This window comes from Alligator mississippiensis, chromosome 4 (genome assembly GCF_030867095.1).
Source record: "Alligator mississippiensis isolate rAllMis1 chromosome 4, rAllMis1, whole genome shotgun sequence".
In the NCBI taxonomy this organism is placed as follows: domain Eukaryota; kingdom Metazoa; phylum Chordata; order Crocodylia; family Alligatoridae; genus Alligator; species Alligator mississippiensis.
Genome location: NC_081827.1, coordinates 105,800,129 through 105,816,111, shown reverse-complemented (window position 1 = coordinate 105,816,111; position 15,983 = coordinate 105,800,129). Strand labels below are relative to the sequence as shown.

At 39.9% G+C, this 15,983-nt stretch overlaps 1 protein-coding gene across 3 annotated transcripts in view; it reads left to right on the top strand.

Annotated features, from left to right (window-relative positions):
* TXNRD1 (thioredoxin reductase 1) overlaps positions 1–15,672 on the top strand; it is a 73,947-nt gene extending 58,275 nt beyond the window's left edge. For all 3 annotated transcript variants that reach the window (XM_019489704.2, XM_006272981.4, XM_019489705.2), the window contains exons 14-17: positions 3,233–3,340; positions 5,173–5,268; positions 6,868–7,002; positions 12,229–15,672. In XM_019489704.2, coding sequence (XP_019345249.1) covers positions 3,233–3,340; positions 5,173–5,268; positions 6,868–7,002; positions 12,229–12,291 — 402 coding nt within the window. In that variant the 3' untranslated portion in view covers positions 12,292–15,672. The remainder of the gene's footprint in view (positions 1–3,232; positions 3,341–5,172; positions 5,269–6,867; positions 7,003–12,228) is intronic.
* Positions 15,673–15,983: the final 311 nt, after the last annotated feature.

The window sequence follows — 15,983 nt, the reverse complement described above, 5'->3', positions numbered from 1 at the left end:
TTTTGTCTGTAGTGCAGGCAAAATTAATATCTTTTTCTCTCTGAGAGTATAATAATAAAATTAACTGAACTAATTTAACTAAATTTTAGCTTCAGTCTACTCTATAATTGTCATTTCCTTTAAATTAATTAAGTCTAATTCATAAACATTTAATAGTTCTATTTATTGTCCATAAAGGGATTGTAGTAGGGTTTTGCAGTGCAGTTAATTCTCAATAGTATATGAACTAATATTTTTACTTCCCATCTTTGTATTTTCATTGTAGTACCGTACTACAAGTTCTCTAAATATTCACGAAAGAATGATCCACTAGCACATATTTGAGAAATCTATCTTTACATACAGGACATGTCTATAGCACCCCAATATGGAAAAAGGCAGTACTGAACTAAATTACACTGTGCCTTTTGTAGGGACAGTTTGTTGGTTTGTGCCCAATGCATTTCTTCTGTTTCTGGGGGTATGGTACACAGCATGACTCAGTATGGCACTCCCTGGTGCTATAATGAGACAGTGCAGACATGTGCATTGTTTGTCCCTTTTCACCCCAGTAGAATTTTGGATTTATGTTGGCATAAAATAGAAGTATCCCAATATTAAATCACACCTTACAACCTTTATATAAAAAGAAAAAAAAGTGTTTCTTCAGAGTGCTGTTCATCTGTCTGGGTACTAATAGGGTCCTCATATCCACAGAATCTGAATGCAAAGATTTTTTTTTCTTGTGAAAACTTGAATATTCATATCGGGTTCAATTGTTAACCAGCTTTGGTGTTTGATTGATTTGTTTATTTTAGGCTGGCATGTATTACTGTAACAGAAGTCTGAACCAATGAGCATAATGTCATTACGTCAGCCAAGCAAGTCTTAAAAAAATCAGTAACTGGAGCCAATTTTTTTATTTTAATACTCAGAATATGTCTTAATTTCAATTTTGTGCCAGATTGCTCCATCTTAGTAAATTGAGAATTTTATACTGCCAAAGCAAGAGTCATCCTGGTCAATGATTTCAGAAAACTAGTTATTTAGATAGCATCCTAACTTGTACTACTCTTTACCCCCCCCCCCTTCCCCCAAACTAAGAATGAGCGACTTTGAGGCATAAAAATGTGCACGAATCGGCAGGGAAAAAGAAGCTTTTAGGCGATTCCTAGCTATAAAGAAAATGTATTTGTCACCGTGACAGCAGGCCTACTCAGGGCTGAGCTCCTCATGGCCCGCCCACCTGTCTCTAGGCAACCGCCCGCTCATCTCGCCCACCATGCCTTTGATGATAATAAGTTCAATTATGATGATAATTGAGCAGGAGGCTGCCCTTCGACTGCCCCGATGCCCAGGGGCGCTCTGCGGCTCCGACCTCTCCTAATACCGCAGCCCAAGCCTCGCAGATGGCATCATGGTGTTCAACATCTCACCAGCCCCACACTGGGCCCCAGAATCTTCCGTGCAAGACCCCACTATGGTCTTCTCTCCTCAGGCGGCCACTCCGCCGCCAACTGGGCTACCTCACCCACCCGAAGCCTTGTTCCCCTCTCGGGTGTGGTTCCCCCAGAACCTTTGGCTACCTGGCCCTGGCCCACCTCAAGGCCAGTCGGGACCCCAGGCCCCCGGCTCTTGGGCGTCCCTCGCGGTGGGCCCCCGGCCCTTTTGACCCTCACTGGTCCTGGCCCCAGCATGGGCCAGTCGAGGGGACTCTCCCCTTCGGGCTGGGTCTTCCTAGCCACTCACTAACTCCTCGGGCCTCACCGTGCCACTACTCCCTTCCTCCTAGGAGCAACCGCGGCACCTCACCCACCTTACTCCCACTCTCGGGGTCCGCCCTCTCTGGGGCCTCCCACACACACGGGCCCTCTCGGCCCTCATCACACGGGCCCTCTCAGCCCTCCAGTAAACTCAGGGGTCACCCACCCGGTGGTGGTGGGAGTTAGGGGTTAAGGCGCCCCGACCCGCCTTTCACCGGGGTGATCACTGGCCTGGCATTTCCTGGGGGCTCCCGCGCCACTGAGAACCCCACCAGACCACCCACTCCCGGCAGGGTGCAGTTTCAGGTCATGCCCAGGACCAGGAGCCTCCTACCATCCCCTTGCAGCTCCCCCTTACCTCCGGGTCGTACACAGCAACCCTAAGGCCAGGCAATGTTGCTGCCTGACCTGCTGCAGCCAAACTGCCTAGTTTATATAGGCCCCAAAATGGCTGCCCTAATCAGGCACCTGGAGGCTGCCAGCTCCAGGCCCTTAAAGTGGCAGGAGCACCCTGTGCTCCGCCACACTCCTCCCCTCCTTAAATCACTGCCCCCTCTCTGGGGCCTCTCCTCACCGCCCCCGCACACTGGGGCTACGCAACCCACTGGTTGCAAGTGGCAGGAGCACCCTGTGCTCCGCCACAGTATTAAAAGTAATTCCTTATCAATATAATAATTTATGAGAGGTTTTTTTTTCCTTGTTTTAAAATGAGAGTAAGAACTTTTTAGGAAAACAAGTCAAGGAGAAGAGCTCTGGGTCTATGGTGCATCTGTGTCAATTTTTGTAATATGATAAAGAAAATTGCATCTGATTTTATTTAGTTTATGCATATTGCCTTTTTTACTTGATTGTATTATTTGCAAGTTGCAGATTTCCAAATATATAAAGATAATGTAAATATTCTATTGAAAATACTTGTCTTTGAGGAAAGGGACATGATCTGTGCCAACAATTGGAGTTCTTCGAAGATAGAGCTGAAGTTAGGGCAAAACTCTCCTTGGTTCAGAGGTGCATGATCAGACACATGATCTGTTTGGCAGTTCCAAGCCTGATTCACAAATATTTTCATTCATTATTTACACTTCATATTTTAGACTATGCTAGCTAAAGAGGGAATGGTTTCTAGATGTGTGATCTGTGCAGTGTTTGGTTTGTAGGAAATCTTATTTTGATGGAATTTTAAAATCTTTCATTTATAGCACATTTGTCATGCAAATCTGTTACATTTGAAAGCAGGGCACTAAATTATCTCTTCTCTCTGTAAGTCATACATATTAATTTCATCTTTACCCTATAATTTTGCCAGTTGACCCCTGTAAAAGGAAACAAGACCCAAGACTATGGTTATCTAAAAGTGCATCTTTTGTGGTTATGAATTCCCCATGTCTTCTTTCCATGTTCCAGATATTTGAAACATTAGCACTGCCCTGATTTATTATTGAAATGGATGGTGTTAAACAAAATTACATTTTCACTGTTATCCTACACAGTGTGACTATGTGAATGTTCCAACTACCGTGTTCACTCCAATGGAATATGGAGCCTGTGGATTTTCAGAAGAGAGAGCTTTGGAGAAATTTGGGGAGAATAATATTGAGGTAAGGTCTTTAGTTCTAGTTTTTAATTTAAAAGAACATTTATGTTAATTAAAATAATATCTGGTCACCTTTCTGATTTGAAGGAAGAGGATTCTAGGTGCTTTTTGTTCTGTTAGTTGGACCCAAAACTTGTTATTAACATTTGCTTGCAGTTGTGGTAAACCTGACTTCAAGTGGGTTCTCTTGTTGGCAAACAGGACTTGGGTATGAAATATTATTTAAAAAAACCAGTAAAACCTTGTCTTCAAACATAACTAACATAACATAAATGAATAAGTTGGCTTTGATGTCAAAGTTGCCTGAGTACAGCAGTTTCTTTATTGTGTTCCTCATATGCAGACAGCAATTTTGCAATGATAATTGTTACTTCTTGTACCAAAACCCTGATTTTACAGTACACAACTACTGGCTTTTTCTTGTGTGAATCATCCCATTAAATCTGTTGGGATTTCACATGAGTAAAATTAAGTATGCATAAGCATTTGCAGGAGTGGGATCTAGACACATTTATTCTACAAAACACACTATAGAAAAATGCAAGAAAAATATCTTGGGAAGAGTATGATAGTTGTATGGTGTTCTTGCACTTACCACAGAAGTCACTGTGGGAGCCTGGTTTAGGTGAATGATTGTGTAGGTCAGTGGTTCTCAACCTTTTTCAGAGTTAGGGCATCTTTCCACAACTTTTTAAAATTTAGTGATCTCCCCAATTGAGAAGCACTGTTGTGTTCAACTTACCTCTGATTCTCAACTTGGTGTTGCTGTAACCTCCAGGTAAAACTGCCCACAGGCTGGCTGCACAGCCAGACTGGAAAGAGCTGTCACACATGCACATGCTTTTCCTCCATTAGAGTCCTGAAATTTTGCTCCAAGGAATCTGTAAAGGAATATCAATCTGCCATGGCTAAATTCCAGTCTTCCTCCACAACCCTTCCTGTTTTAGAGTGACATGCATTCCACTGTGCTCAGAAGCAGCATTTCCCAAGCTCCCTGTAAATTCAGAGACTTAGAAAATACTCCTTTCCTTTATGCCCTGGGTGGAAGGGCCCTCTACTCACTCCCAGGCTAGTGCTAAGAACAAGATATCCCTCTATTAGGACTCATTGCGTTTTGCATGGTTTATAAGTTTTCCAAATTCTGTGTGCATGTATAGTTAAGTGAAAAGTATCATATTGGTTAATAATTTAATAGAATCATATTCAAATAGGGTTGGGATCTCAGAATGTCATCCAGTCCAACATGCTGTTCAAGGCAGGATCGTCCCTGTCTAAATCATCCCAATCAAAATGTGTGTCTAACCTGCATGTAGAAACTTCCATCAATGAAGATCCCACAGCCTAAGTAAACTGATCCAAGACTTAACCACACACATTTCCCTTGTTGCAATTTAAGAGCATTAGTTCATGTACCCTGTTGCCACAGAGAATAGTCTATCACCATCATCTTTATAGCCATCCTTTTTGTATATGAAGCCTATTATCAAATCTCTGTCTTTTCTCCAAGGTAAATCCCAGTTCTTCCAACCATTCCCTATGGGTTGTGTTTTCTAGACCTTTAAGTTTTTGTGTTCTTTTATTTGTTGCCATGCTAATTGATTTATAATAAATACAATTAAATATTTGTACTAGCAGTGTGTCACAATTTATATTAGTTTTTAAAATATATGAGAGATTTTAAAAAATACCCAAGGGTCAGTATAACTGCTTTCATTGAGCTCTTTTGCTCTTTTGATTTCACTAGTGTGGAGTTAGGCCAGTGCTGAGTTTTTGAAAAATCGTTCTTCTGTGTTGTAAATTGATAAAACGTGTTTAATATCTGTATTCTGTTCCCAGGTATACCATAGTTTTTTCTGGCCACTGGAGTGGACAGTCCCAGGCAGAGACAACAACAAATGCTATGCAAAGATAATTTGCAATATTCAAGATAACGTAAGTATATTTTCCCCATGGTCAAGAAGCAACCGTGTAATCATTTTAGGGGCTATTGTCATTGTATCATTTCAGTTTGCCACTAACTGGACCTGAATGTTGATAGACTTTTTAAATAGTTACCATTTACTTTACACACGTGCACACACACGCACTCTCTTTCTCTCTCTCTCTCTCTCCCTCAATGCCATCTAAAGGATCCCATTAACGTCAGTGGGTTTTGGATTTTGCCATTACTTTTGTTCATGTTGATTGTCTTGACCATTTATAATAAATCTAAACATCTGTAGTGCTAAAGATTATCCAAGATGAAACTTGTTATATGTTACCTATTTCTCTCATGCCTGAAACTCCTCTTAATGGCATTTAAAAAAATGAGCTGTATTTAATTTTAAATTTTAAGGTTCTATCTATTCCTTATTCTGGAAATCTACCAGAAGTTCTTAATGGCCCTGATGCTCACTAATGAGGAAACATAATCTTAAACTGTAATCACAAAGGCTGTGCTCTATAGTTAGCAGTGTAGATAGACTTGCTACAGAGTAACAACAGGGGTGAATCATGAGCTAGCATAAACCAGGGTAACTTCATCCTGGCAGTTGACACTAGCTGAGGATCTGTCCTGAAGTATTAAAACACAGATCAAGATAGTGACAATAAAAACCCCATATATCTGTACAGATTATTCTCTCCAAGCTTCAGTAAAGAGATATGCTAGAACATTTCCAAATATTTTTCACTTGAACATTGGTGTACTGATATGAATGATAATTTGCTAGTGACTATATGCCTTTAAATTTGCTTCGGCAATTGCCAGATACATTATCTGTGTGTTTATAAGAAATATTACGCCCTGAGAATAGTCTCTAATTTACCTATTCTATACCTGTCATCGCATCCATGAGCCAATGTTTTGATTTTGACTGTTGAGACAGAATGTATTACTTGTCAGTGAATGTCTGCCTGAGCCACCTTTCAGCTGTAATGATTTAATTAATCAATTACATCAATCTAATCAAAAAGCTAATTAGAATTATTTATAAGCTTTTCTTGCATTGTAATGCATACTGTAATATAAACAGCTTCGAAAGGGGAAGTTTTTTAAATTTATTTTTCATTTAAATGAGAATAAATATGCAGTGTATGGCCATCTAATATAGCCCCAATGGTGCTTACTGTGCTCCCCAATACTGCACACATGCTTATTTTTTCTCAGACAATCTAATTGAAGTTAGTGGGAAAACATACCTCAGAAAACAGTAAATTCTCATGGATTTGCAAAATCTGTCACACTCAGTAATCAGACACAACTTATGCAACAACGTCAGTTGTGGCCTTAGCATTGTCAGATAACTGTCTGCACAAAACTGTGTAGAGAGCTGATGCTCTAGTTCTTGTCATTCCTTTTTATTTCATAGACATACCAAAATTGTTTCTACAATTTTCCTTTTGTAGTGGTAATGACAATTTTATATATATATTTGTGTAATTATATATTCACTTAAGAGTTTTATAGTCTTGCCAATGCCAAAAATCTTCAAAATTATCTGAAAAGAATAAATGCATGAGGCTATTTGAATTTACTTCTCTCTTATTTAGGAGAGAATTATTGGGTTCCATGTGCTTGGTCCAAATGCTGGAGAAGTTACCCAGGGGTTTGCAGCTGCTATCAAGTGTGGACTGACAAAAGAGAAGTTGGACAGCACAATAGGAATTCATCCAGTCTGTGCAGAGGTGTGTATACCATGTCAGTGAGTTTTCACAGCTAATGTGTAACATTTGGAAGTAAAATTATATACAAAGCTAGATTTGCTAATATAGTGCAGCCACTTTGTAGTGTAATATATGACCTTAAAATTGGATCATTCAGCCTCCAAAGGTTCGTCCCAGATTATCGCATTTACCTCCCACCAGCAAAAGGTAGATCCAGTGTGAGACTAGAGCAGGCACAAAAGCTCCTGTGTCTTCCCCCTACTTGCTGCCAGCATATGAAGAAAAAGAATGATGTAAGAGCCTTCATGTCATTTTGTATTCTAGAAGATCCCCATTTGTGATCCTCAGCAGTGGGAAAACTATCAACCAGCATAAAGTGGGCAGCTTTCAAGGTGCTTTAAGCCTGTACATGGGGATTATCATAGCATAGAGTGTCAGCAAGATTGGGGTAGTTCAGAGATGAGTTTTAGTCCTTCTGATAGCTACTTCTGCCTTCCCTTGCTTTTGCTATGTGCTTTTTGCCTGTAGCTTTGAGGATATATTCCATAATTTTGAAATATAGGTAGAGCCAATATATATTAATCTCTCAGCAGCAGACGTCAGAAATACTTGACTATTCAGCATTTTTATAAAAAGGAACTAGTGAATTGCCCATCAAGAATGACGGGGGTGGGGGACATGGAGCACCGCCATCTACCACACTGCACCGCCGCCGCCTCTGAGGTGCCTCTCCGTCCTCTCCCTCCCTGTTGTCATGGTGGTGCTCCACACTCTGGTTCACTAACCAATCAGAGAGCTCCAAGAGGGTTATGGACAGAGAGACAGACAGACTAAGCCCTTTATTATACAAGAACTAGCGAATTGCCCATCAAGGATGGTGGGGGCGGGGCAGGGATGGAATGCCACCACCCCGTGCCCCTGCTGCCTCCCAGGAGGAGGGAAGGGGGGACTTACCCTGCCATCTCTTCTATCCCCCTCCATCACCATCCTGTGCCGCTGCCACCTCCAAGGAGCAGGGCTGGGGGGGGAGGGGATGGGATGGATGAGGCCAGCAGTGCTAGCCTCTCCACTCCACTCCATCCCAGCCATCATGGAGCCGTTCCACCATCCCATTCCGTCCCCGCCTTCTCCTCCATCCCCCTCTGCCACCACCCCATGCTGCTGCCACCTCCAAGCTGGAGAGTTCCAAGAGTTCCGCCCCCCCTCCGCTCCGTGTCCGGCCCCATGACACCCACCCTCCGCTCCCCACCGTCGCATCTGGCCGTCTGTCTGTGTCTCTGTCTGTGCATAGCACTCTGGTTGTTTCAGTAAGCATTGTGATTGGCTGCTGAGACAACCAGTCATATATATATCACATGCACACGTGTGTGTGTGTTTTGATTTGGAGGATGGAAATTGCTTTTGGATGATTCAAAAATGATGATGTTTACATTTAACCAGTTTATATCAAGAGTGGGATTTGTGTTTTTATTTCATTATTTAACTGTGTATTTAATACAATGGTCTGCCATGTTGAACTGCCTTCTCTATCTGAGAGCACAGAACTCTATTTCTGTTCAGAAATCTGCATATGAAAGCTTAAAATATTATTTCTGGTCAATTGGTTATCAAGGGCTAAAATTTCAGATAGTTATAAAGGCTTTAAACTGGTGTTCTACCGAAGGAACAACTACATCAAGATCTTCCTATTAAAATCTGTCCCTAGAGATTCCATTTAACTCAACATTTTGATTAAATAAAAAAGAATCGCATAGAAAAGCAAAATAATTTATTTTTACTTTTGTTTTGCAATTCACTTAAACTGAAATATTGGCTTTTCTATAGAGAAAGGCAGCCAGATCCTCAGCTGGGGACTCTGAGATTCCATTGGATACAACTGGTTATGTCAATTTATATCAACTCAGAATTTTGGTCCATGATCCCTTCTGGACCTTCTTAAATCTTGAATTCCAATCTGTGGGTTTTGTGCTGAATCTTGTATTTTTATATGCAAAATTTAGCTACAGGCTATAGCATCAAATACTAGAAGTCTGCAGAAATAGCAAAATCCATGTACCTGTGTTTATATGTGTTGTGTTTGCAAAGGAAACAGCATAGCACTGTCTTTGTGAAAGTAATATATTGGTGGCTGTTTGAATCATTTTCAAAGCACCCGTGACAAAGGTTTTCCTCTCCTCTATAATAACATATTATAATGGTCTTCTTAGAAGTTCTCAGAGAGGGGGAAACAAGTTCTCAGTTCATCAGAAGCCCTTTAGAGTGGATGTCTGAGTGGGAGTTGGCAAACCTGTGAATTCAAATAGGGAATTAGCATATGTAGTGTGAAGATAGAATGATACTTGTAATTTATTCTGGACATCTGAGCTGCTAAAATTGAAAATGAATAGAATTATGATTAGACATAATTTGGAGACATAATTTCAGTTAATCATGTTTATTTGGGCAAGAAAATGGAATTGGTTTAGGAGAAATACACAAATGAAAAGCTCCAGAGAGTTATTATGATTTTTAGCAGCAGCCTTCAAGAGTTCCTATTTCGTCATCTCATCTCCTGTGCAGGCAACAAAACTCAAAGTGCAGCGGTGAAAAACAAAATGGCTTAAAAATTGTGTGGCAATTGTAGGTCCTGAATATATTGAAACAAATTAAAGTAATGAGTGACATCAGCCCAGTTTTTATATATTTATAAACGAACTACAGAGAAGCAAATCTGATCTCTGCAGAAAGCAATAATCTTGCATTTTTTTATAGGGCCAGATACTGACATCCACACTGATGTGCTATATTCCCTGAACAGCCCCATAAGCCCCATGTACACTATTGCACAACTTCAGTAAGACTGAGAATTGAGTTGCAATTTGTTTGTTTTTATAAATTAGAGCAAGATTTTGCTTTTCCTTGCTTGGCTCAAAAATATTTGCTGCGAAAAGGACCTGTTGAGATCAATAGCTCTGCTTAAAGAGTAAAGTTCAATTTAAAATGTGGACACATTTAATAATTACTACAGAGTAATTTACGAATTTTGTACTTTGTAGTGCAGAACATACATACAAGTGACAAACTCCCCCAAGCTGGTATACCTGGCTACTAGGTGGCAGAAGAGCCATTTTGCATTGAGCAAACAGATACACCAGGATAAAACTGATCACAGGAACAGACATGTAAAATATTCTATATAGTAATTTTCCTACATAAGTTTCTATATGTTTTTCAACCCTGAGTTCAAGTGATTTTTACTACATAGTAAGATGGTGTATGGTAAATCTATTCCTCTTTTGCTGCAAAGTAAAGTTGATAGCAGTAAATGTGACATGTCTCTACACCCTTCATTTGAATTTCAGTGGCACAACCTTCAGAAAAGAAGGGGTAGAGGTGAGGGGTGTTTTTTCCCCTAGAAAGACTGTTGCTGTTTAAAATGTTGGTATTTAAAACTGAGGATATATGATTAAAGTTAGATTTCTTATAAAGCCAGCATAGCTCAGCTGGTTCATTAATAAATGCTTTCCAGTTATTTAATCTATAATCGTGTCTTCACTTGAATAACTAACAAGCTCTCAATCAAAAAATCATGTTTCGAGTAATTCCCAAATAGATTCCATTGGATTTGTTTTAGTCAACAAGCTGTGCAGAGACTGCACAGCAGCTAGAACTGGCTGGCACACACAGAGGTTAGGATCAGACAAAGAAGGAAACAGATAATGTTTGTAATAAAGACACTGAACAGCACTGGTCCAAGGACCAAGCCTTGTGGGACTCCACTGCCCACAACTTTCCAGGTTGATACCGACACATCTACCACCACTCTCTGGGTGCAACCCCTAAGCCAATTTGTCACCCACATGACTGTGTAATCATCTACGTCACAGTCTCTCAGTTTATCTATAAGAATATAATGAGATATTGTATTCAAGGCCTTCTTAAAATCCAAGTAGATGACATCCACCTCAATTCCTGCATCTAAGCATTTTGTGACCTGGTCATAAAAAGAAACAAGGTTAGTCAGGCAGGATCTGCCTGCTACGAATCCATGCTGGTTGCCCTTTAGTTTTTTATAATGTTAGTGTTTATGGGGCCTACTGTGCTGAACACTGGTAAAAATGAGTGGTAAGTAATTGTAAGCTCTTTGGAGAACCTAGCCAGAATTCCTAGAGATGAGAGAAAAGATGCACAGAAGCAAGTGATTGGACTCTGAGGTACAGAAAGGTTAATAATTTTCCTGAGGTTATCTAGGAAGACCAAGATAGAGGGGAATGAAAAATACTTTCTGGAGTTCCAGTCCAGTGACCTCTAGCCACAAGCCCATTCTATGACTTCCCTAAGCAAGTTTCTAGGGGAAAAAAAATCATAAGTTCATTGGGATGAGTCACAATAAGTAGCTCCACATGGACTGTTTCCCCACCAGACCCTTGTGCCATTGACAGGAGGCTTCTACTTCTGAAGCCTGTCCAGCTTGCCCCAGATTCCCTAAGTATCCCAAGTAGGTTGCCATACCGTTAAGTGGGCTCCAAGGCTGTTTGGAGTTATGCCAAGGATTGTGTTAGCACTTGGAGCAGCCCAGAATTGTACGGATGCCTGGGTAGTTTGAAGCCAATCCTGTCCCTCCTTGTGGGATATTGCAGGTGCAACATAGCATCTTAGCTTATGTGTTGGAATTGAGGCTTCCTTTTCCTAAGCAAGGCTCCCGACCTTTGGATGCATGTCAGTGCAAGCGTAGTCAGTCCTCTTGCAGTTGGCAAACATCTGGTTGCCATATCACTCTTTACTGCCCCACAACCAGCAGCACTGTTGACAGCCTAAAATAACATGGAGGGCTTTGTGAAGTTCCTTTCTTACTGGGGTGAATTTCAGCCTATAAAAATTCCTATTATGGTGACATATATTGTGATGTGAGAAGGATTTATGGCAACGATTTCTGTTCTGTTTAGGAACCTGCTGTCTTGTGCTGATTTCAGTTTGTAGCAAACTGAAATCAACATACTCAATAATTGTATAGACTGGAGTGTATTATTGTTGAGATTGAATTTACTGAATTAAGATGATAGAAGGCACACAACATTCCCTTATTAATTTATTCTTTCCCCCACAAAAGTCCTAGGAAGAATAGTGAAGACTGTGGTACATATGGGTTCTGAATGTACTGTGATTTAGAAAAGAAATGGATTTAGCATGCTTTCTTCATGTCTGAGTTCTACCCCCTCTGAGATTCATTTAAATATACTCAAAGTATTCCTGTTTCCTTCATTTTAGATATTCACCACCCTATCAGTGACAAAGCGTTCTGGTGGAAATGTCGTTCAATCTGGATGCTGAGGTTAAACACCCCCACTGTTGTTGCTGTTGCCGGAGACTAACTTTCATCACTGTGGCTGACTTCTGCAGAAGAAACCACCTCGAGATAAACTGTCATCAGCCCTCGGTAGCAATGTGCATGTCTTCACCAAAGCACTACCTTAACTGGATGAGACAAGCATGTTGGGGTTTGTTAGTCACTTGTGATGATTGGGTGGCAATTGGCAAAACAGTGGGAATAATTAGTGTCAAGCTGCTGCATGGCATGGCATTTACAGGATGCTTCCATGAAGTCACAGCCTAAAGCCAGCATTTCTGGTAGGCAATGATGGAAGAATTGCTAGCACAGTTTGAGAATAACCTCCTCCTCCTAAATGAAGAGCTTCCTAATTCAAATGCATCACCACAAGTCCTGAAATTCTCTGGTATCTTATTGTGGCTCAGTATAAAACTGTCATTATGACAACTCCTTGTTAAGCACACATACCATCTGAGCACAGTAATGTAGTGAAGTCATGCATGTAGAGAGAGAACTTACCTTACATTTAATTCAGACAAGGAAAATGTCCTTGCAGAAAGATTCAACTCTTTTCAGAATAGCAAATCAAGTTTGGCTTCCAGAAATCCTAAAACCTAGTTGTTAAATCCTCTTCTTTTTGTTTTGTTTTATTTTGCAGCCACCTACTTGTGGCTATGGTTGCTACTTGTTCTAACCATTGAAAGAGGAAAATATTTTGCAAGGTCTTGCTACATGGACAAACTTTTTGCCAGAATACCTTTTAGGGTGTTCTTTAATATATAAACTCATTAGGCACGCACACAGAACTGATCATTTTCTTTAAAAAACAAAAAATCCAAAAAAGACCTGTCTCTCATCTCACTATAATTAATCCTCTTCAGAAGTGAAATAATTCTGTTTTGGAATGAGCATACCACTATGAAGTGTATGTACAGGTATCCAATTTCAAATTAACTGCACTACTTCAGATGGTCCTCTCATTGTTATCCCCTGCTGCATTGCTTCCTATCTGAATATTCTGCACTGCTTTGAGGTCATATGGCATTTATACCCATACCTTAGTCCGCTCCCATGCACCAGAAATCCAGCACATCTGAGCAGATTTGATTAATAGAGTCTGCATACATTTGTATAAATGGTGATATGTGCGTCAGCACGCAGAAAATGGCAGTGGTGTGCTTTTGAATTAAAACACCTTTGATGTATTTTAGTTCAAAAGCACACTGCTGCCATTTTCTCAGCACTGACACACATTTTGTTGTTTATACAAATGCATGTGCTGCAAGTGCCAGGTGCTGCGGTGCATGCATGTGTAAAAATGCCCATATTGTCCAACAAGATAATAGAATACTGTGAAAGGAATTATTGGCATTTGGCCCCAAATACCAGTATGTTCCACTAGATATCTCACAATCGAACATGATGCCCCATAATGTATTGATGCTAGTGTTGGAACATAGTACCTTGTACCTACTCAAAAAACTCTCCGCTTATTTCTCTGATTAAGAGATGAAATCACTTAAGCCAATTTGAACAAAGCAGTATGGTTGCACTCTTTGGGCATCTATACACGTGCTGTGGGGTGGGGGCGCTTTAACTCTGAGAGCTTTAGTTCAACAAGCTTTAGTTAAGTGCCCCCATTGCCAATTTGAAACATGGGGACGCTGAATACATGTGACGTGGAAGCTAATGAAGCATGCTAATTGGCACGCTCCGGCAGACTGACAGGAGACTCAATTAATTGAGTTTGCTCCGTTGCGTGCTAAGTAGCACGCGTTGGAGCACACATCTGTCACGCGTATAGATGCCCTTTCAGTTTAGTTACATCTGCATAGCAAAATGATCTCTCAAAAACCCCTATGTTGAAACGGATCTTTTCTGGGGATAAAGACATCTTAATTTTCTTATATACACTGTCATTTTCTTTAACAGATATAAACAAGTTTAAAGCAGTATTTACTTCTAAAACTCATTTCCCTCAATATTTCTCATGTGCCTGTTAAAGTCTATGCATTTATCAAAACAGAAGTAAAACATCTCTTTGTAATGGAAATGAACGTGCTTTTTAATCTGGTTCACAACAGCTCTCTATTTAACAGGCATCTTCAGAATTTTTTAATGGTTTTCCAGAGTTTATTATTGCAGGGTGAATCCTGGGAGACTCGCCCTAAGGCAAAAGCCTTGGTCTGGGTCTTTTGGCCAGGAGTGAATTTCACCTTTCTTCTACTGACAATCTTCTACCAGGGTGCGTCTACACCAGATGCTACTACACAGTGGTTACTGAGCATTTATGTAGTACTTGTATAAGCAAGTACTAAATAAATGTGCAGTAACCAGAGTTACTGTGCAGTAGCACTGGCAAACACCTTTTAAGTGATGCTGCTGCACAGTATCTTAATACTAATGCATAGTAATGGCTCAGCACAGTTTTTGTCACATGACACTACTGTACAGTAGCATCAGGTTACTGCGCAGTCAGCATCTCATGTAGAGGTGCCCACAGAGTTGTAAATTATTTTTATAAACTCCAGCTTAACTGAAGGGTTTTTAAAAAATGTTTGATACCATACAAAAACAGTTTGTGTTTTTTTTCTGGGCCAGTTTATAGAACAAATAGAATATTTGCACAAAGTGCCACGCATTTTGATCACCCTCCAACTCAAGAAAGAAATCAAGTGAAGGAAGAAAGCTGCCATTTTTAAGGGCAGAGAATGCCAGTATAAAATTATTAACTCTTGGGTCATTTATTTTAATCTTTTGATTTTGAATACTGTGTTGGATAGTTTCATAAGATGTAGGGAGTTGGCATCTTTTGGTATATTAAAGATACAAGGAGGGCATAGTTTTAAGTGCAAGGAAAAAACTCATTTTCACTAAAATTATCAACCTCTTGTGTCCTGAATGCCCCAGATGTCACATATATGGCTTCTGAAAACCCAGACAGTACAGTTTCTTTAAACCTGAGTGAATAACCTTCAACATATGAGAAATCATTAAAGCCAGGTAGTTAAACATATAGATAAAGTGTGTGTGTGTGTGCGTGCGTGCGTGTGCGCATGTTTGCAGGACTGGGGCCATAGGTTTGTAAAGCTTCCTTCAACTGATTAATAATTTTGGTGTACATATTCTAAACTATTTTTATATATATTTAAAATAAGAGAAGTGGAGTGTAAGCACTTTAGTACTTTTTTCCTCATCAAATTTTATATTGTGTTTCTATTCATGGTGATAGAGGCATATAATTCATGAAGACAAGATGTAAGGCTCTGTTGAATTCCAAAGCAAAGTACTTGGAATTTATATCAAATTACACATTTTATGATGAATGTTTTGAAAATTATATATACTAGAAAATGTAATAAATTAAACAATATTTATATTCAGCTCATGTCCTTCTTTTTACTATATTGTTAACATTTTTGGAACTCTTGCATGAATACAAGCCAAATGCCTCTTCAGGTATTTCATTGAAATATGTGGAGAATCAGCAATTTTTGAAAGTTTCAATGGTTAATTAACAGGCTGCTTTTTTTTGCTGTCTGCTGAGATTCACTTTTTAAAGTTTAGTTTTCTCCCACTCATGATTACACATCCTGGTGTGATCTGTTAGGACAATCCTAACTTGTATCCTAACTTCAAAGAGATCTGCTGATAGCATTGCATCCGTCTCCCTCCCTCTTTCTACTTCTCAGAT